General features: G+C 45.6%; 1 protein-coding gene across 1 annotated transcript in view; it reads right to left on the bottom strand.

Moving 5' to 3' along the window:
• Window positions 1-4398: 4398 nt before the first annotated feature.
• LHFPL4 (LHFPL tetraspan subfamily member 4) overlaps window positions 4399-22509 on the bottom strand; it is a 30524-nt gene continuing 12413 nt past the window's right edge. Inside the window, exons 2-4 of the mRNA XM_036739161.1 lie at window positions 8550-8786; window positions 5361-5377; window positions 4399-4690 (exon numbers count right to left, since the gene is read on the bottom strand). Of these exons, the coding sequence (XP_036595056.1) occupies window positions 4514-4690; window positions 5361-5377; window positions 8550-8786 (431 nt within the window). The 3' untranslated portion in view covers window positions 4399-4513. The remainder of the gene's footprint in view (window positions 4691-5360; window positions 5378-8549; window positions 8787-22509) is intronic.

Below are 22509 nucleotides of genomic sequence, written 5' to 3'. Positions count from 1 at the left end.
AGCCTATGGAATCCTTCTCAAAATCATGTTTTGAAATAATCGAAGGAAATGCTAAATTTCAGCTAGAGGTTAATGAAAACAAAGATATAATTTTTCCCCATCCAAATTCATTAGACCCCCTGAAATTTATCTGTGAATCCAAGGACCCCACATTAAGAACCTCTGGCTTAGGTTGGCCTTAATAGGGCCATCCCAATCAGAAATGAGAGGCTTCCACGGTTCTCTGGAGACAACTCCAAACACTCCTTCAGATATGGCTGCCACCCTATAATGCTCAGGTGCCTACAAGGCTCTATTGAAGAAGATGCATTACCATCTGTATTGATGCTGTACCCTAAGGACAAGGAAACTTTTTATCTGATTTACAGATGGAACTTCCTATATGTGTGGTCTCCCTCTATTAAAAATGTGGGCTTCTTAAGAACAGGACAGTCTTGATTTTCTCTTTCTATCTCCAGTACTTAGAACGGTGCTTTTCCCAGAGTAAGCAATTAATAAATGCTTTTTCATTCATTCATTCATTGGAGCCCAAGATCCAGCTGTATCTTCAGCCTTCCTAAGTCTAGACCCTGGACGGAGTTCCCTTCTGCTCCTATCCCCTCATTCCCCTATGAACGAATCAGCCCAAGCAAGCTTCCTCCTCCAGTATTCCAACAACCTCTTTCATGCTTATGAGCTGCCAAGGAAGAGGGACCTGGGTGGGTCCATTTACATAATGCTGGGCAAAGCACCAAGTGTCTGATCCAACTTGGTGAACTTGACAGCATCAGATGTCTGAGAAACTTCTGGGTCAGTCCCTTGGGCCATGTCTCAGGGCAGTGTCCCATGACAGCCTACTGTCCCTCAGGCTCCCCTGCCCTCCAACCCATTCCCAAGGCCACTCAGTCTGCTCACATCTCCCTGTGGAGCAGCCCTGGGGTATAACTTCAGAGAGGCTGAACCACCATTATTTCTTTCCCTGCAGCTTGGTCTCCTGGGGATCCAAGTTCCCTTCCTCTTCTCCACAGGCTCAGCTTTGTTAGAATGGGAGCTGTGTCCTCTGAGGAAGCCCACCTTGCCTCCTCACTCCCTACCTTCTCAGCAAAAGGAAACAGCCCTAACTCAATTCCTTGCCCCCTTACTCCAGCCTGTTAGGGTTGGGTTTCCAGCAGAACCCTGTCCTAGAGTGTGTGGAGAGGAAAGACCCAGGGAAGCACAACTATGGTTTCCGGGGAGTGTGGATACTCCGTATGCCACCCTATCGCCAAGCATAGCCCAGGCTCAAGCAAGTAATTCCACCCTGATTAGTTGGGGTGTACAGGGGACCTTATATCCTCATTCTTCAGTTGCAACATTGGAATTTTTCAACCCCTTGGGTGTAAGCTTTCCTCTCCTCACAGTTATAGTCCCTTTCCCTATCCCTACCTCCATCTCTTCATATCTGCCAGTCTCCTTCCCCATATCATGCCACCTCCTTTTCTCCCCATCCAGCTCCCTGTCCCTACTCATCTACCCCTCTCTCCTATCCATCCCTGTCTCCTTTTCCTTTCCCCTCCCTGCACATCTCAGTCTCCCTCCATGTTGCCCTCTCCATAATTCCCTTTCTTCCCATCGCCTCCCTCTCCCCATCTCTGTCCCCCTCTTCCACTCTCCAAACAAGTTTTCCCCTCCTCATCCATTTCCCTTTTACTCTCTTCCAATTTGATTCTCTCTCCCTCTGCTCTTGCTTCCCTCGCCATCTCTTCCCATTTCCCTCCCCATGTTCCCCTCCCTACCTAAACCTCCCTGTCTCCAACTGTTTCCTTTTCCCACAGTCCCTCTCCCTCCCAATGTTTCCTCTCCATCTTTACCCATTTCTATTTGTCTCCCTCCCCACATTGGTCTCTCCATCTCTGTCTCCTGTTTCTCCATCTCCATTTTCCTCTCTCCTCGTCTGTCTCAGTCTCCATCTCCCCATCTGTTTCCCAGTTTTCTTTTTTCAAAACATTTTTGCTTCCCCCTTTTCTCCCCATCTGTTTTCCTTTCTCTCTCTCTGCCTGTCTTCCTCTCCTCACCCCATCTGTCTCCCTCTTCTGTCTCTTTCCTTCTTGCTCTCCAGCTGTCTCCTACTCCATTCTCCCCATCTGTCTCTCCCTATTCCTCTCCAAATCTCTGCATCCATCTCTCCTGTCTCCTTCTTTCTTATTCTCCAAATGTCTCTTCTCTCCATGTTTCTTTTTGTTTCTCTCCCTCTCTGCCTCCCCACTTGTTTCTCTCCCCTTCTCTCAAAATCTTTCTCCCTCTCTCCATTCTTGTTTCCCTCTCCCTCTCTCCCCAACTCTATCTCACTTTCCTTCTTTCTGCCCACCCGTTGCCTTTTCCCACTCTCTAGCCTCTTTTCCTCCTTCCTCTCCAGATCTCTCACTCTTTCTAATCTCTGTACCCCTCTTCCCTTCCCATCTCTCTCTCTTCAAATCTGCTTTCCTCTCCCTTTCTTCCATCTTTGTCTCTCTCTTCCTCTCCATATCTCTGTAAGCCTTTCCTTTTCTCCATCTCTCTCCCTTTGCCTCTCTTCATCTCTGCTTCTCTTTCCCTCTCTCTGTCCACCTGTTTTCCTCTCCCTCACTCTCTCAACCTTCCTCCTCTGCCTCCTTTCTTTTTCTTTTTTCTTTCTTTCTCCAAATCTGTGTCCCTCTCCCTCCTTCCCCATCCTCATCTTCCTATTCCTTTCCCCCACAGGTATCCCTATGTCTTTCTCCTTTCCTTTCCCTCTTTTAGCCTTTGTTCCCTAGGTTTCTTCCCACTTCCCTCCGTCATCCCCATCCCCATCCCCATCATCATCATCATCATCATCATCATCATCATCATCATCATCTCTCCATTTTACTTCTGTTATCTGCCTTTCCCTCACCTGGAGCCTTCTCCTGTTGAGCTTTGGTGTGTGTGTGTGTGTGTGTGTGTGTGTGTGTGTGTGTGTGTGTGTTCAAAGAGCTCATCTGCATACCGCTCCCATCCCAGGATGTCTGTCCTCACCTTTGGGGTGCAGACTGTGGCATCCTGTCACTTAACTGGATCATGGGATCAACATGCCCCCTCTCACTCTAACTGTATTGTAGCATTGCTGTGTGGTTTGGGTTGAGTTTTTTTATGAAGTTCTTTGAAGGGGACGGGAAGGAGTCAGAAGGGAGCACAGTGCTGGGGCCAGAGTGGAGGTGTATGAATGGAATGATTCCCCTGGGTGGGGAAAAAAAGAAAAGGGTCTGAGAAGGTCTAGGACCTCTGAGAATCCCCCCCTGTCCCAAACCATCTAGGACCTAGCCTCCTAGCTCTAGAAAGGGGATGGGACTTGGATGCACGGAAGCAGGAGCTCTGTCTTTTCCTGGTAGGGTAGGGGATAAGCAAAGGTTCTAATCCACTGTGAGGAGCTATTTTGAGAGATCTTCATAATCCAATCTAAATCCCATGGGCATGGGCAATGGGACAGAGAATGAATGGGGACACCCACTCTTTTGGAGAGGGATGGGGAAAGAGTTGAAAGAAGGGGTTCAAACCCCACTGAGGTCCCCAAGGCTAGTGGCTCTGTTCCTACAATCCAGTGGACCCCATGAACTTCCCCTGGTGCCCCTCACTCCATCTCTCCACTCTGGAAAGAAAGGCAGAGGGTGGGTGGATGAGGGAAGGAGATAAGGCAAGAAGCCCATGCTTTCTCTGACTGCCTATAGCCCACATTGCACACATTCTGCACACACACACACACACACACACACACACACACACACACACACAAACACACAAACACACACACCTTCACCTGTTTCCTTGGCCCCATTTACAGCCCCATCAAATCTCCAAAACAATGGGCTTAAAGCATGGAGTGGTAGTGGTGGAGTCCCCTAGTTGGAGGGAGGGGGACAGTGCAGAGAGAAGATGGGGACACGGGGGGGCAGGTTAGGGGGAGGGATGAGGAGTACCCTGTTTGGAGGTGAGCTGCAAGTTCAAGTTGCACATAAAAGTATCAAAGAAACAGGACAGTTTCTGCCACCGGCAGATGGAGGAGAGGAATGTTGTCTCTGGGCCCCTCTTCCACTCTCCCTCCCCCATCCCCACCAACAAAAGAACTGAGAATTCTGTGCTGTACAAAACGGGCCCAGACTGGGGGCAGGTGAGGGGCATTGAGGCTGGGCCCAGTCTGTGGAGCAGTCCTCCTGAGACGGGGTCAGGAGGAGATTGGAGCCCAATCCAGAATGAAAGCAACCCCCTTCCCCCCTGCCCAGGTCCAGTAGTAGCTCTTGTTCAGCATGAAAGGGCAAGAAAGGGGGAGGGTGGTCCTGGACATAGGGAGATGGAGGAAAAGCTGTCCAGGACCTTTCCCCAGCATCTCTGAATCTTGGCAGTTAATCCAGTTGAGTTTTTTTGTCTTGACACAAAGCTGCAGTTGTCTGGACCCCAGTGAAAGCGGTGGGGTCAGTGGCCAGTGGGATGTTGGGTGAAGAAAGGAAGGGGTGAATGACCCCAGGACTCCATGATCCCTCCCTCCAGGCAGGTCATCTTCATCTTAGGTGAGCTGGCTGGGGAGAGCAGGGTCTCGGGGAGGCCGCCCGAGGGAGGTTGGCAGCATCTGAGGCTTCGAGGTGCACGTCACTGAACCGTCGTTGGCCGAAAAAGGCGGGAAAGAGTCCAGTCCGGGGCCTCCAGAGAGGGCAAGGCCCAGTGGCAGCATCTCTGTTATGTTCTGGGAGGGGTTGGAGGGGGGCCAGGACAGAGGGAGTCAGCACCAGGCGGGGCAGCCCCCAAACTGAGAACTGAACCTGCAGTTGTGGGTGGGGACCCTAGAGGGCCAGTGCCAGGAAGGGAGAGGGAAGGAGAAGCCCAGAAGGATAGAGGGGTTTCCCCTATGATCTGGAACCAACAGATTTGGTCACTGAGTCACCATTGGTGATTGCAAATTTCATGGCCTGGGAGTAGGCCTAATATGGCCCTGGTGCCTTCAGTGAAGTTAGAGGGACAATGGGGAAAAGAAACCCAGAAAGGCTCAGGGGAAGTCTGGTTCTCTTTAAAAGCCAGTGTCATTGGGAACCAGAGCCCAGGCCTTCCCTGGGTCCAGAGGGAAAGGCCTGCGTGAGGTCAGGAAGCCACCCCTTTCTTCTCCCTTGACCAGGACTAGAGATTGGGAGGTAGGCAGGGAAAGGCAGGAGGGCAGCCCTATTGTGAGAGTAGTCTGATGTCAGGGTCTGCCGCAGGGGCTCAAATGAAGGGATGAGGAAGGGAGGTCTGGACAAGTTGAGCTCATATCATTTTCTGGCTTGAGATCCTACCCTTCAGGGTCCCTGTGAGTGAGAAACTGGACAGGGGAGGACCCCCCACCCTGGGACCTCCCCACCAGGCCGTAACACAGAACTTACCGCAGAGCCAACAAAATCTGCAAGGTAGGGGGGTCAGGGTGGGGCGGGGAGAGAGAAAAGAAGGTAGAGAAACAGACAAAAAGACAGACAGACAGACAGAAAGACAAAGACAGAGTTAGATAAAGACTTCCTGAGCCCCATCCCCGCCCCATTCCAGCCCTGCCTCTCAAATGAGACTAGACCTACACACGGAAGGTAGGACTGTGGGGGAGAAGGTCCTGAACTAGAAACCTGAGGATAAGAATTCCCCTCTTTTAACCTGTCCCAACCTTTGCCCTTAGAATGGGTGCTGGAAACTGAAGGCTGAAGGAAGGGCTAGTCCCTAAGCTTGTCTCTCAGACTGGCAGTACAGGTTCCTTGATTCCCCTCAGGGGTCATGGAGACTAATGCTCCCGTCTTACAGATGAGGAAACTGAGGCCTAAAGTGGGAAATGACCACTCAAGATCACGCACTTTACTAAGGAGCAGACCCAGTAACTAAACCCAGGTCTTCTGATTCCCTGTCCAGTAGTCTCTCTGCTACACCAGCCTGGTGAGAAAAACGGGAAATGAAGGCAGCTCTGTCACGTTCCCCAGCGGTTCCGGCCTATTTCGGTCCCCAGGTCCTGTTTGGCTGGTCTCTCCTTGAGGCTGTAGCCCCTTTATACAAGCTCAAGGGACCCTTCTCTAAACTCCCAGGACTGGCTTTGGCCCTGAATGTGCAATTCAGGGGTGAACACCAGAGGAAGTCATTATTCATTCTCTTCTAAGCCATCCCCAAGGAGGGCTGTGCTGGTGGCCTCCCACTTCAACCCAGGTGTGTGCTGGAGCCAATGTCAAATTGGACAGGCCAATGTCGAATCTTTAGCGTAAGCATTTACACCTCAGAAACCAGCAAGCACCACAAATCAGGGCTTGATTTATTGTTTTGTTGCTTGTCTGGACTTAGGAAAGTGATGGAGAAAATAATGATGCAGATTAAACATAAAAATGTGTGGTATGTACAGGTTCCCGCCCCTCCCCCCCCTGCCCCATAGAGCTGGTGGTTGTTAAATACCTGCCAGCGCACCCCTGCCTCAACCATTATCATCCAAAACATCCAAAAGAAGTACAGAGGATGAAGATTGCATAGACCTTGCCCTCCATAGTCCAGAGGAAGTATCTAAGTGCACTAATATTCACGAGGGGATTTGTCGTTTTATAGAAATAGTGACATGAGCAGAAGCAGCTTTGAGTAACTGTGACCAGTTTTTCTCTGTGTTGCAGAAGAGACATTTTTGGAATTTCATCTATTTAATGGTGAAAGATTATTTCGGAAACAAATCTGACTTTTGTTATATAATATATTTAATAAACCTTCCCTACTCCTCCAAAAGAAGGAAACCAGTTGGGGAGGATTCTGAGGAGAGGCTTGGGTGAGGCTCAGGGTAGAGGAGGAGTGAATGATGAGGTCCGTGCTGAATCAGTATCTAACTGGGTGGCTTGAGTAACTTCTCCTCTCTGGGTTTCAATACTTCATCCATAAAATGAAGGGTTCAGATTCACTGGCTGATCTCTGAGGTCCCCCTTAATTCCGATGATCTATGTTCTGTGCTCCAAGGCCCAGAAGATTTAATTCTCTCTATTCCAAAAGCAAGTCTGTTTTTTTTTTCTTATCTGGGCTTTTGGATTGCCCATGGACCTCCTGCCTTGTTAGTTCAAAGAATCAAGAGTTAGCTTGGTGGAGTTCTTGGTGGAGATGGCTCATGATTTCAAGTCAGTTATGGAGCAAGATGGGCGGGTGGAGGGTCTAGGGGCGGTTGAAGCTGTGTGGGCTGGCTGGATCACTTAGGAGAAGGAAAAGCAGCTTGGGTTAGAGGGGAAAGTGAGCCCAGGGACAAAACTAGCTACAGAACAAGGGAGGGAGAGAGCCCTAAGAGGAAACACTTGGACATTTCTATAGCTGACTTGTGGGAGAGACTAGAGCAACTAAGCTCTTGGAGGCCAGGAATGGGGAGGAAGATGATGAGACTCAGCGCGTCAGGAGAGGTAAGATGGTAGAAGAGGCTACACAAAGGACAAGTTTAACTCAGCCATTCTGCCTCAGCTGCCAGGCAAAGAACTCTCAGGTGTCGGTGACCGGAAGGATTGTGGGCTTCTCCTGAAAGATGGCCCCACCCAGATGCTCCTGGGTTAGAATGAGACAGTCCCTACCGACCTTGTCTGAGAAATCCCATGCTAGTAATAGCTTCCATTTCTCTTCGCATTCAGGTTTATCAAGCTCTTTACTTCCGTGCTTCATGTCATCTGAGAGCCAGCATTGAAAAAGCAGCCTAGTGCAGTAGATAGAGTGCTGGCCTCAGAGTCAGAGGACCTGGGTTCAAGTCTCGCCTCTAACAATACAGGCTCTGTGACCTTAAGCAAGTCCCTTGGGTCAGAGAGGTGTTCTAGCTGCTTTGGGAGGGGGTGCTCTTTCACATCGAGCTCCCTGCTCTGATAAAATCACTAGTCCAGAAAACAACCACAACCACTCATTTGAGCCTGTGACATAAGTAGTGCAAATGTTATCATTTCCATTTTGCAGATGAAGAAGCAGGCCCAGAGAGCAGCAGCATGGGTCCAATGAAAAGAGAGTTGTGCTCAGAGTCAGAGGACCTGGATTTGAATCTCAGCTTGGCCACTGGGCGATGTTGGCCAAATCACTCCTTCTCTGTGCGTGTTTCCTCATTTACAAAGTGAAGGGGTTGGACTGAATGACTTCTCAGGTCCCTTCCAGATATCTCGTGAGGTGACTCAATCACAACAGGGAACGGGACAATCCAGGATCCCAACCCTTAGGTCTCCTGACTCACAAATCAAGGAGGTGGAATTTCCATTATAGGGGATTACAGTCTGGCCTCTTGATCAGAGCCTCAGGGCACCGCTCCTATGCCCCCTCAGACCAAGTGCTCAAAGAGGGGATGGTTACAGCACACAAGTGATCCAAGGCTCCCCTGCTCTTACCTCTCTCAGGCCGAGGGAGACGTATATTTTCCTCTCTAAAATGAATGTCTGAAGGGCCTGCTCAAGTCTGTTCCCTGCTCCCCAATTTCCCATACCCCCCTTTATCCTGTAAGTCTCTTTGGAATTCAGAGCTTGGAGGAGAGCTCATGGAGTACAGAGAAACCCTTCTGTGTTGGGAGGAGCTTGGTCAATGGAGAGTGCCCCAATCCATCTGTCCTCCCCACTCACCTTTGCTCTCTGTCTTGAGTTCGTCCTGCAGGAGGTCGTTTTGCCGGTTACCCAGCACAAAGGCGAGGAAGGAGAGGATGAGGGCATTGAGGATACCAATGATGGCCAGGATATATGCCCAGCGCACAGAGCAGTCCCCCAGAGAATACTTCCCTGTCTTCTGCCCACACATATCCCGGATGGTCTCCGCATCCCAGCCATCGGGGAAGATCATACAGCCCAGGACCAGGCACAGAGCTGGAGGAAAGGGAGGACCAGGTCGCCAAGGCAGCCAGGGAGGAGGGAGAAAAGAGATTCATTACCTCTGCTACTCACAAAGGCCAGATTCCCCTGAGTTTTGGGGACAGTCACCCAGAACCTTTTCTTCAAATTGTGGAGGCATGACTCCATCCAGTTAATGGAAGTGGTTATTCAGTGAGCTGCCTTTTCCTAGGGACCTTCTTCCATTTATTCTTGCTATATCTTGTACATACCTATTTATTTACATGTTTTCTCCCACTAGGATATGAACTCCTTGATGGCAGGGACCATATTTTTGTCTTTTTTGTGTGTTCCCAGAACCTAGCCCATTATCTGGCATGTAGTCAGCACTTGACGGATGTTCATTAACTGACTTCTAGGAACAGAAACTTGTATTGACCCCGAAAAGCCTTTTTTATCACCTCCGCCCACCTTGTTTAAATGATTCTTGAAGTTTCCTGTTTCTTGAAGTTGTTCTGGATTGACCTGAGAAAAGCTGACAACCTCCTATCACCCCATCTACTCTGATTGTGGAACTCTTGACCTTAGTCAGATCCTTGTCCCGAAAGGTACTTACGAGATTTAAAACTTGCTTGCCTGTGTACTCATAGCCCCTGGTTTCCTGTTTCTGTCCTTTGGGCTCTACGTCCCCCACTGTCTTAGAATGGAAGCTCCCCCAAACAAGAGCCTTTCACAAATACTTTTAGGAATGAAGATGAAGATGATAGGGATGGGGAAGAGAAGGAGGAAAAGGAGCAGGAAGAGGAAGATAGTTTTGATTCTGGCCAGTACCAAAGACAGCTCTCCTGGTCTCCAAGGTTATGGAGACAATCAGTGGGGCTTTAGCTCCAGGATTGGTCTCCTTCCTATAAGGCAGCTTATGGACTCCCCCCCACTCCCCACTGGTCTCTTAGAACTCATTACCCCACCTTGAACACTCACATCCATCAAATGCATCTCCAGTCCTCTGGAGGTAAAGAAGAGAAAGAGGAGATGCCCCCAAACTCAGGCTAACTTTAAGGTTGCCTCTCATTTTCCCAACCTACAAAACTCCTTTCCCTATAGCTTACCCCAGAGGTCTTCAACCTAATAAGAATACCAAGAAGTCAATTTATTTACACACCCCTACCCCACCCCTGATATTGTCTCCAATCTCACAACCTCCCCTGAGGCATATGAGGCCTCCTTTCACCCCACCAGCATTTACCCCCCCCCCCCCACTATTCATGATAATAGGGTATGGGGCAGGGGCAGAGGAGATCAGATCCCTCAGAAACAGGAAAAGTAAAGTTATTTGGTGGGGAGCGGGACTGGGAGAGTCAGAACGAAAGGCTGGAAAGAAAAACAAGCAGCCATGTTTGCTTACTTAGCGTCTTCCTCCTCTCCTTTCCTGCTTCTCTTCTCTGCCCCAACCCTCCCTCTCCTCTACTTCCCTGTTTCTCCTCTCCCTCCCTCCACTGTCCCCATCACCCTTCCTCTATCTCTTTACAAGGCATGTCCTCTGCCTCCCCTCCCTGTAACTGCTTCTCCTCCCTTCCCAGACTGGACACTGAGAGCTCTCTCTCATTCCTGTTCTCAAGGCCAAGGTCATCAAGTCCTATGCGAGAGAGGGAAGAGTCCTGGTCCTGGAGAGGATGGGTCCTAAGGGAGGAGGGGACAGTCAAGGCTGGCCTCATACAAGCACACCTTAGACACCATATACCTTCTATACCACACACCCCAGTCCTTATCTCCTTTCCTCATTTCTTCCTTTCCCACTCTTATCTTCCTCACGAATCCTCCACACTCCCATGCCTGGGCTGGGTGGGGCTACAGTAGGCTGGGAGAGGCTGGATATGGGGGCAGAAGAAGATCCTGAGGAGGAAGAAAGGACCCCAAGCTCCAGAGGCAAAAGGCTGGGGCTGCAGTCACTCATCATTCTCCTAGTGAGTGAATTCCTATCTCCATGGAAACAGCTGCCTGCTCACTCCCAGCTCACTGGCTTGGGTCGGCTAGCTGCTGGGCTTCCACATTCAACTCCTCTCCCTCTGAACCCTGCTTCTCCTCCCTCCCTCCCTCTCTCAAATCACTCCCTTCAGAGTCTTTTCCTTTCCATCTCTCTGTCTTGTCTCTCAGTGGAATTCTCACTTCCTTCCCCTGATCTCTTGATATTTCTCTCTCTCCCCCATTTTTATTTATTTCTCTATCACTGTCTCTTTTTCTTTACAATATCTCTATCTTTCTGAGTTCCTATTTCTCTGTCTCCCTTCCTCCCTCTCCCCCTCCCCCTTCTCTTTCTCCACTCCTTCCCCCTCTCTTTAATTTATCTATCATCTCTACCATCTCTCTATCATCTCTAGCTAGCTAGCTCTAGCCATCTGTCCATGTTTCTGTTTCTCTTTGTCTCATCTATAGTGCCTCAGGGAATAAACACTGGCTCCCAAGTCCCCTGTTGGGTTTTGAGAACATCTGATGTATGGAGAGAGGAAGAAGCCTAGCTTGAATTCCTAACAAGAGCCCCACTCCCCCTTGGACAATGAACCCAGCATTACCCTGACCCCTGGGGTGGCCTACCAGACTTGAGGTGACCCAGGCCAGGCCGAGATTCCTAGAGACCAAAATAATCCAATGGGGGCTCAACCAGGATAGATGGCCCTGTAGCTCACATCTTGTCCTCCGTCACAGACCTGCAGATTCTTCTCCCTGACCCAAATAGCCCTGAGTTTGGACACTGGATTCCTCCTGAGGAGCCCAACATTTTCCCACAACATGCTCTACCATTAGGACCCTTTTGCTGGAGTCCTGCTTATTGCCAGGAGAGGATGATGGTGGTAGTGGTAGCGACGCTATTGCTGCTGCTGCTGCTGGTGGTGATGATGACAATAATCATCCTGTTGAAATCCCCTCCTTCAAGACCCAGGTCAGTTACTACCTCCTGCATGAAGCCTTCTTTGTCACCTCCAAATGGAAATGATTCTTCTCTCCCCAAGTCTTATAACACTTTGTTAAGATCTCTCCTTTAAAGTTAGCAGTGTTCTGATTTGTGTAATAGTTGCTGGAATCTCAGAATGAGAGAGTTGAAAGGGACACAGAGGTCATCTGATGGAACCAGTATCTTGTCTATGACAATTATTTGTCCACCTGTCTTATCTCCCATAACTAGATTGTCAGCTCGTTAGGCACAGGTCCTGGGGTACCCGTGTGGATTTGAGCATCCTTAACATACACTTGGTGAATTGTCATCATCCTGTAGTAACCTCACCTGCAAGTTGCAGCATTGCTATCAGAAAGCCCCCATTAAAACATGCGTAAGAAATCCAAGACCCAGACAGTGTCTTCCAGAACATCTAGTCTAGTTTTCTCCTTTATGAGAGGGAGAAACCAAAGCTTAACAACATGAGGGGACCTGATCAGGGTCAGACCTGGGAGAACAACACATCCATCCATGAGCCCCTTTCTAGTGAACTCCGTAGCCCAGATTAGCAAATTTGTGGAAGAGAACAGGTCCTTCAGGGAAGGAGACACAGGATGGGGACTTTTTGAAGGGGGCAGGAAGAAGGAGTGGGGAGAGGGATAAGTCTATGGTATAAAGGTCAAAACTGGGTCTTGCAGCAGGCACCCCTTTGGTATCCCACTTCTGACACTTAGTGGCTGTGTGACCATGAACAAAACACCGAATCTATCTGAGTCTCAGTCTCCTCATGGGAAAATAGAGATACAAATATGTAGAGTACTCATCTCAGTGAAATCTCATAATGGAATACTGTAAGAAAACCAGTTGGCAGACTTTGAAGTCCTCCCTGAATGTAAAGGGGGCTTAATGGTTAAAGCTTCAATAGCTTAAAGCTGTACTAAGGTCTTTGGGTCCCCCTCTATTCCAATGACAATGAAGGGCTGAGCAGGTTGCACCAAACAGGTTAGAACCACACAGGAAGGCTGGAAATGAACTCCATCTGTATCCCTACATCAGCAGATCATTTCCTATCCCCAGGACTCCTGCTTGCTTCTTTTTGTCCCCCCTTAGTTCTCCCCTAACTCCTTCCTTTCTCACCTTTTCCTCCATGAACTACAGCAGCATCTCACTCCTTCCTCTTCCTTCTGCACCTTTTCCCCGAAACCTTCCTTGATCACCCCTAATTAAAGGAGATTTCTCTCAGTGTCTGATGAACCGCTGTAGCATTTAGTCTTCTACACATGGCCATCATCCCATAAGGCCTTGCATTATATAAGACAACTATCTATTACATATATACACATGTTTATGTGTATATACATGTTTACACACATGTACATTGTGTATACAAACATTTATATGCTAGTAAACGCTTAACCACATTTTCTATATCACTTCAAGTCTAAACAATCAGTAAAAACGATATGTATGAACATGTGTATATACATACTATATATATACATTTGTATATATATGTATATACATAATATACATATATATGTATGTATATATATACACACACATATATCTTAAGTAACTGATCTCCCTTCTAGATCATAATTCATTGCAGGCAGGAACCAGGCCTTTTCTGATTCTCTCGCTTTCCATCCAGCTTAAAAACCACCAGGCTTTGCATGCAGGAATTGTTCAATAGTCATTAGATGAATGAATGGTATAATGAAACCCCAGATACCTGGTTCTAGTCCTAGCCCTACCACTGGCTAATGGAGTGACCTTGGAAAACTTACTTTCTTTCTCTGGCCCTCAGTTTCTTCATTTGAAAAATTAAGGGGTTGAATTTGAATGCTTTCATGTCTACATATTCTAGCATTTTTTTTCCTTCTCCTAGGCATTCTTGATAATAGCTTGCACTATGTTCATTGCTAGTTCTGATAAGCCTCCTTCAATTTGTTTCATGTTTGTTCCTCCATCCTTCCTTAGGCTAAAAACTTCTGTGCTTTCTGTTTGGCATCTCCCCCCTTGGTGCCTAATACAGGGTTTTGCTGGCAGTGGTAAGTGGGTAAGACATTTACCTCCCTATAGGTACTATCATCTCTCAGCAGGCAGGAGCTATGTCTTTTTCTAAGTTTCAGTTAATTAATTTCAATAAGTCTTCAACAATTAGTTCTTAGGTTCCTAGCCCTCTGATAGGAACTATGGGAGAGACAGGAGATGTATAGGACATAGACCCTGCCCTCAAGGAGTTCACAGTCTGGTTGAGGGAGTCAGGACTTACATATCTGATACAAGTAAAGACTAATAGAGAAAAATGTCTACATGAGTGATGCTGCTGATGAGGGTGATGGGAGCTTCCTGGAGGAGGAGGCACTAGAATTGAACCCTAAAGAAGGAGTATTCTTTCAATGAATGAGTTAGAGAGAGAAAGGTATTTCAATCAAGGAAGCGGTAAAGTCCTTTCATGGCTTCCAGCTGCCTATGGAATTAAGTTCAAAGTCCCTAGCCTACCATTCAAGGCCCTTCATCCTCTGGCCCCAAGCCTACCTTTCCATCCTTCTCTACATCATATATCCAGTCTATGTCCATATAATCTCTATCACATATCCAACCCATGTGTATACCTAAATCATATATCTATATTCTATATCCATAGTTATATTCTACATGTCTTCTTTTGTTAGTCTTTATATATTATGTACATATTCAACTTGATTCAATTCAACAAACATTAGCTATATTTCCTTCATATAGCTATATTCTATGTTTCCTTGTATGAATGTTTTTATATATTATGTACATATTCGACTTAATTCCACAAACATTTATTAAATACCCACTGTGTGCCAGGCATTATGCTAGACGATGGGGATATAAATATAAAAATGAAACAATCCCTGCCCTCAAGCAGCTTATATTCTTCTAAGGAGATAAAACATGTATATAAGTTAATAGATAATTTGAATAAAGACTATATAGCCTATACTGTCTCTTCATCATCAGCCATACAGTATCTCTGAAAAACTATTGGTGTTAAAAATATGGGTCTTTTTATAAGGGGACTTTGGAATAGTTCAAAGAACTTTGCAATTTCCCAAACAATCTGGCCCTCTCTCCTATTCCTGTTAAATTCTGGGTCTGACTCTTTTGTCCATTTGCAATGTCCATCCATGATATAGGTACTAATGGATGAGCTCTATAGGTAATCATTCACCTGTATGTCATAGTATGGATGTTCTTTGTTCATTTAGTTTTTCACATGTAAGTCATTAGGCCATTTTTCCTTATATCAAGCCTAAATCTACCCCTCCACAATTTCTGCCCATTGCTCCTGTTTCTTCCTTGTGAAGCCAAACATAATAAATTTAAATCTTCTTCTGTGTGTCATTCCTTCAAAGACTTGAAGACCAGCTACCATGTCCCTCCTGTGTTATCTTCTCTGGGCTAAATATACCCCCTTTCTTCAGCTCCATATGGCATGAACTTGAGACCGTTTACTAACCTGGTAGACCTCCTCTCCACTTTGGGTGGGCACTCCCAATCTCATCAATGTCCTTAGTACCCAGAATTGAACACAAAACTCTAGCTGTGACTTGACAAAGTAGAGGACAGTTGGACAGATAGCCTCTCCTGAGTGCTGGACTTTCTGCCTCTCTTAATGTAACCTAAAATCATACATACTTTCTTAGTTGCCAATTCACACCATTGACACATATTGACCTTGCCATCCAAGACCCCCATGTTTTCTCAGAAGAACTTCTGTCTAGCCATGCTCCATTTTATACTTATGACATTCATTTTAACTTGTGTTCAAATAATGCACATAGTAGTCTTTCAATCAATGTTTATTGCATTATTTAGCATGTTATCTCTGAAATAGCACTGGACACTGAATGCAGAATTTGTTTTGCTCAACTTATACATGTTTGTAACAGGAGATTTGGTTTTCTTGCTTTCTCAAAGAAGAGGAGGTGGACTTTTCATTGATTTAAAACAAACAAAATAAGTGAAAAAGCCCTAGATTTGAAGTCTGATCACCTAAGTTGGAATCCTGGGCCTGTTATTTGCAGCCAGTGTGACCTTAGGCAATGCACATGCCTTTTCTACACTTCGTCTCCTTATCAGTAACAGAAGTTAGACTAGGTTATTTCTAAGGTGATGATGCTAAGCTCTAACTGCCATAACCCTATGAACAAGTAAATGAATGAATAGTATATGCAAAATCCCAGAGAGAATGAGTATGTGTGAGACACAGTGAGATTGAAGGAGAGTAGGGGGAAATAGGGCTGAGAAGTTAGGTTGGAACCAGACGATGTAAGGCGTTGAATGTCAGCTTGATGGAATGACTAATGACGATGTCACTACACCTGGACCTGATGTTAGACACATATTGACTTGGGCCTCCAATGATGGATTGACAGTCTCACCATCCTAACTACAGCACCCACCCACCCTACACATACACGTACACATACACATACACATATACACACACACACATACACACAGCCTGGATTTGCTAAAAGGCAAACCAGAGAAGGGAGGTGTGTATCAGGGCTGGGCGGGGGGTGGTGGGGATAGAATCTGATACCCTGAGATAGAACTAGCTCTTCACCCATGAGGAATCCATCAAGATGTCAATCAATTCTTGTTCTGCTTGGCCCTCGAAGGTAGAACTAGAAGCAATGATGGGAAGATTTTGACTTGATGGAAACAAAAATCCTCATAGTTTGCGAAAGTAGAATGTTCTGTCTTGAGAGGTAGTAGATTCCCCCTCATGGGAGGTCTTCAAGTGGAAACTGGAGGGTCACTTGCTGAAGATGTTGAAGAGGGGATTCTTGGTCAGGTTGGACTAGATGGCCCCTGAGGTCCCTTTCAGATCTGTAGTTCTGTGATCTAGTCCGTGAGTTAGGAATGACACACCTAAAGAAGCAAATCACTTCCTCATCAAATCCCAAGCCTAAGCTTCAAAAAAGGACAACCCCTTATCTTTCACTGGACTTGGAGGCAGGAAGACCTGAGTTCAAGCCCTGCCTCAGACACTTAGTAGCTGTGAGACCCTGGCCAAGTCACTTGGCCTCTCTCAGCCTCAGTTTCCTCATCTGTAAAATGGAGGTAATCATACTAGCACCTACCTCCCATGGTGGTCGTGAGGATCAAATGAGATAACACAGATAACACTCTTAGCAAATGTTAAAATGCTCTATAAATGTTAGCTATTACTTTTCCAGGCCTATGTGTGTTCCCAGGCCCCTTTGAGGGTCTTCACCTGCCCTTCTCCAAGTCACCTACCCAAAAGAAAGTCACCTAGTCCTTTAACCTCACCAAATTACAAAGGATGATAACAGCATTTTCCATTTCTGTAGATCTTCCTATTTTCAAATGTCTTCCACTTATATCGGATCCTAGATACAAAGATAGAAGTCCTTTTACAGATGAGGAAACTGAGGCCCAAGGAAGTAAAGTGACTCAACCAAGGTTCACACAATTGGTAAGTATTTGAGCTGGGAGTTCAGCTCAGGCCTTCTGACTCCAGACTGAATTTCCTTGCAGGGGATCTGTTTACTGTATCAAGCTACATCAACATCATTCCATCTGAATGTCAAAACTCTGACAATTAGGGCAGGAATTCTCATGCCTCTTAGAGAAACTGCTAAGGTCATAGAGCCAGTTAGGGACAGAGCTAGGACTCTAACCCAGGACTTCTGATTTCAAGACTTCAAGATGAAAGGGATCTTAGAGGTCATAGAGCAACCCCCTCATTTTACTGAGTCCCAGCATTGGGCAAGCAACTTGCCCAGGGTCACCCAAGTAAAATGTGATAATAACCAGGTTCTGACTCTAAAATCCAGCATTCTTTCCACTTCACCAAGCCTCCTCCCAAGTCCAATGCTCTTTCCAAGATCTTTAATGGATTGAATTAAATTGAATCAGGTCAAATCAATGCCAAGATAGAAGACAAGCTAGGTCCTGCATTCCTTGACCTCCCTAGCTCAAGGATTTCTCCCAAGGCCAGCCACTCAATGCCAATGTGCCAAGCTCCTACACTCCCTCAGCCCACATTCTGTCTTCAGTTTTCCCAAGAGCAGTAGATTTGTGAAACCAATCGGGACTGGCTATTTTCAGGAAAGAGTATTGGTTTAGAATGAGAAGACCCAGATTTTAGGTCTGGTGCCATCAATAACTGTGTGACCTTGATCATGTCACCTCACTGGGCTTGAATTTTTCATCTGTAAATGGATGGAGCTGGGCTAGATGGTTTTTACCACTGAACTCAGTTCTGATGTTCTTCTGCAGTTTGATAGCAGAAGCTATTTGTCTCAGATGCCCTCTTGCCTCTTTCTTCTGTGACCTTTTATGTTTTACTGGTATCTATTTACAAATAGATACCTCATCCTGGTATCTATACTGTGTCTCATTCCCATGGAATCTTCTTCTCAGCTGACTGCCAACATTGATCCTCGCTAAGCTGAACGAGAACTAGAAATTCACCTTAACTAACTTAAGTAGAAGCAGAATTAGAAATGCAGTTCTGGAAGAATGGCAAAAAGAGATAGGGCAGGTCATCTCTTACAGTTTCCAGCCCTCATTCTTATGCTGGGGGAGGGGGAAGAGGGCAAGGTGAGCCCCACGAGGGGGCCAAGTACTGGGGGCTGAAGCCACAGAGATAAGCATAAGACTTATATGCTGGGGAGGAAGTATGTTCCCACATGTCATTGCCCTGGGTAAAAACTCCATTTGTTCTGTGCTAGTTATGATTGCAACTGAGGTGTTGGCTGATTGTAGTGACTGAGGTTCCCTCTCAGTAGAATCTGGAAGGCTTCTAGACCCAAAGGAATGGCTCTCAAAAGGTGAAATTTCAAGCACTATAACAGGTTGGAGACAGATATATTTAGGGTCAAGAGAGACTTCTCAATGCCCCTCAAATTTTGCCACATGAGTGACCAGCTATAGGATCAAATCCTATGGAGGGGTGTCCTTCCTAATACTAAAAATATTTTTCTTTCACTCTCCTTGAGATTTCTAGAATATTATTTTTTCCTTTATATGCCTGGAACGTGCTACCTACCACCTGTGTGACCGTGAGCAAGTCACCTAACCTCTCTGGACTTTACTTTCCTCATCTATAAAATGAAGGGATTGGATTCAATGGTCTCTAAGATTTCTTCTGGCTCAAAATCCATGATCCTATAGATATAAACCATAGAGAGAGAACATGGCACTGTGAAAAGAACATCAGACTAGGAGTCAAAAGCTCTGGGTTGGAGTTCCAGCTGCTCCTGCCTCAGATCCTCCTCATCATAATAAAACATATTTGTATAGCACTTGAAGGTTTGCAAAGCACTTTTTCCCTAACAATCCTGTGAGGTAGATATGATTAATCCCATTTCGTATATGAGCAAACTAATGTCTTGAGATACTGAGTGACTTGTCCACTGTTGCACAGCTAGAAAGGTTCTGATATAGTATTTGAACCCAGATCCCTTGACATCAAGTCCAGCATAGCAGCCCCTAGGCTACTGTGCCATCCTATGAAAATGAAAATAATAATATCGGGAGTACATTTCCCTTACAAGGTAGCTGGAAAGCTCAAATGAGATGAATCACGAAAAACATTTTGAAAATTTAAAGCGCTATATAAGTACGACTATTAGAATTTCTATTATCATTATTATTATTATGCATTCTCTGAGCCTCAGTTTCTTCATCTATAAAATAAGCATCTCTTCCTGGGTTATTATGAGAATTAAATTATAGGTGTTAGAATGTTTTGCAAACCTTAAGTGATATTCCATAACATATATATATATATATATACACAAACATACATACATACATACATGTATTCAAAAATCTATTTGATATGGACACTATTCTTAATAATAGCTACCATTTATTTAGCACTTACTATGTGCCAGGCACTGTGCTAAGTGCTTTACAATGATTATCTTGTTGATCCTTGCACACTGAAAGGGCCCCTGTAGAACATCTAACTCAATCACATCACTTTCAGGCAAGGAAATTGAGTCCAGAGACCAAGTCCAAGGCAGAGCTTCTTAACCTTTTGTGTGTCATGAGCCCTATGGGCAGTCTGGGGAAGCCTATGGACCCCTTCTCAGAAGAATGTTTTGAAATGAATAAAATAAAACATAGAGGAAACCAATGATAGTGAAAAAAGTTATCAATATATTTCTTTTTTTTTTTAAAGTTCATAGACTCTAGATTAAGAACTCCTGGTCTGAGGCTGTGTTATTTGTTGCCAATGGGTAGCTAAACTTCCCAAGGGCTGAGATCTTGTTCTCATAATTCAAAATAGTTCCCAATACCAGAGGCAGGTGTTGTCATTTTCAGTCCTATTGGATGATAATGATAAACTGTTTTCATTCATTCAACAAACATTCATGAAGCATTTATGAGTAAGAAGCAGCAGTGAGCAAGGGGTTGGGAGGGAAAGAAGCAGTTTAAACGAGCCATGGTCCCTACCCTGGTCGAGCTTCTCCTATAACAGGAGGAAACAATACAAATATTTTCCAGCCTTACTTGGTAAGTGCCCTGGAGAAGTGCTGGACAAAGAAAGATGAATCCAAGAGAGCTCATTGCATCTAAAGGGAGAGAATGAGTGAAGGCCACCTAAAGATATACTTTACTCAGGAGGGAATCCAGGAACCACATGAGGAAGCACAAAAGAGAGATTTGCTGAAGGTCAAAAGAAAAAAGGGAATCAATATTGTTAGTGAGATGTGCTCCAGACCACTTGGACAAACTGAGGAAATAGATGAAGATTTCAGGAAACAGATCACAAAACTAGCATGGAGATGTAATATAGTGCTTGGACACAATTGTTGGCCCTGAAGTCAGGAAGACCTGTGTTCAGATCCCACCTCTGACATTTCTTAGTGGTGTGACTACCTGTCCAAGGCTCAGTTCACTCACCTCTAAGATGGGAATAACAACACCTGTAGTCCTTACTTCAGAGGGTTGTAAGAAGATGTTTGCAAAGTGCACCCTATAAATGTTAGCTATTATTAGTAATGGTGATAAGGGACCTTAATTATCCATACATCTGCTGGAACTCTCACTTTGCCAAAAGCAGAGGAGCTAATCATTTCTTGACTTGCTTTAATGATAATTTCATCCTTCAAAAGATGAAGGGACTAAACAGGGGAGGGGCTGCAATTCTGGTCCATGATTCTCGCCAATTAAGAGGAACTGGAAGAAATCAAAATGATGGCAATTTGAGGGGGGGGTGTAGGGAAGGTGACCCCTCTCCTTTAACATTTGTGATGGACAAGGAGGAGGAAGTAGAGTATATAGTCTGAAATGCAGCCTAGATTTGAGGAGAGCAGATTTCAAGGGATTCAAAGACAGCATAAGTAGGGTCCCCTGGAATAAAATGCTATAAAGGAAGTCATCCAGGGAGGGATGGGGAACTAACAAGAATGAAATTCTGAAGATATGAAGAGAAAGAATTCCAATAAGGAAAGGGAGAGCAGTTATCTAAAAAGACAAATGTAAATACACAGAGAACACTTCACCCGACTTAATTTTTTAAAAAGCATGTGCAGAAAAAGGAAGTGAGGATGGATGGAATTGTGTAGGGTGGTTCTGGAAGAACAGTAGGAATCCCAAAGCTCAGAACGAGGGGCAACTGGTCAGAAAAGCTAAGGACAACATGAAGAAGGGAAAGAGGAGGATCGAAGAAAAGACAGTATTACTGTTCCGGGTGAATTCAAAACCGATAATGGGCAATGGAGAAGAAGAGTTATTCACTTCTCATTTTGCTTCTGTTTTCTCTGCCAAGAAGAATGAACTTTTCCTGTGGGGCATGGGATCTAGAGGTACTCCCCCAACCCACACTATGGCTCCCACACTGACAGGTGGGGGCCTAACAAAGCAGCTACTATATCTCCCTTCAGGGTTTAGAGGTAGACTTGAGGAGATGAAGGACGGTTTTCTGATGTTATAGCTCGTGAGTCCCCAACTGTATGCCTCCTTCCCTCATGGTTATCACTTTATATCCATTCATCAGTCAGACTTAATTAGCTTTTAGAAAGGAGTATTAACTAGGGTGGAACAGTAGAAACAATTTGGTACAAAACATCACCCCAAAATTCTGTGACACATTCTCACAAGTACATACAAGGTCCAGGAGAAAGTGAGCTCAGGATTAGAGATTATGTGTGACAAAGGGAGAACAGTTCTTGAAAGTCCTTTTAATGGAGTCTCCAAGATAATACCCTTAGGTATGGCATAGTTTTTTCTCCTGGGTTCCTTGTGGGTCCTTGAAGCTTCCTGTCCCCATCACATCCAGTCGATCCTTGGCTTCTGATGGAAACCCTGTGGCCAACCACTGCTGTCTCAGGGGACACTACTAGAACACTAATGAAAAATTCCAAACCTTCTGGTTTCCCAAAATTCACTAGGTCCCCCTCTAGTCAAGGGGGTGGAAGCTAAGGCTAAGGCCAAGGGGCTCTCCTCCCCCACTACTCAAGTGATTACTCCTCAGGGACCACTTGCTCTCCTCTCAATAGTCAAACAATGAAATATCTTGATTCCAAACTGGCTCACTATTTCCTAGATGACTCACAGAACAGCACCAAGTTTCCGTAACCAATTCAAACCTACTTCCAGGGAGACATCCAGGCCTTGTTCACACTAGTTCCCACTTCTGATTGATTATTACCTAGTTAAGGAATCAGAACGTAGCATTTTGTCAGTTACTTTAAGTGGGGTCAGATAATTAGCTAGGTTTACCTTCTCCCACTCTTATACTTGAAAAGGACTGAAAAATGCCTAATAGGGCAGTGAAAATCAAGATAAGTAGAAAGGTTC

The sequence above is a fragment of the Trichosurus vulpecula genome, chromosome 9, assembly GCF_011100635.1.
Source record: "Trichosurus vulpecula isolate mTriVul1 chromosome 9, mTriVul1.pri, whole genome shotgun sequence".
Lineage (NCBI taxonomy): Eukaryota > Metazoa > Chordata > Mammalia > Diprotodontia > Phalangeridae > Trichosurus > Trichosurus vulpecula.
Note: the sequence above shows the minus strand (reverse complement) of the source record. Positions and strands in the feature narration are given on the sequence as shown.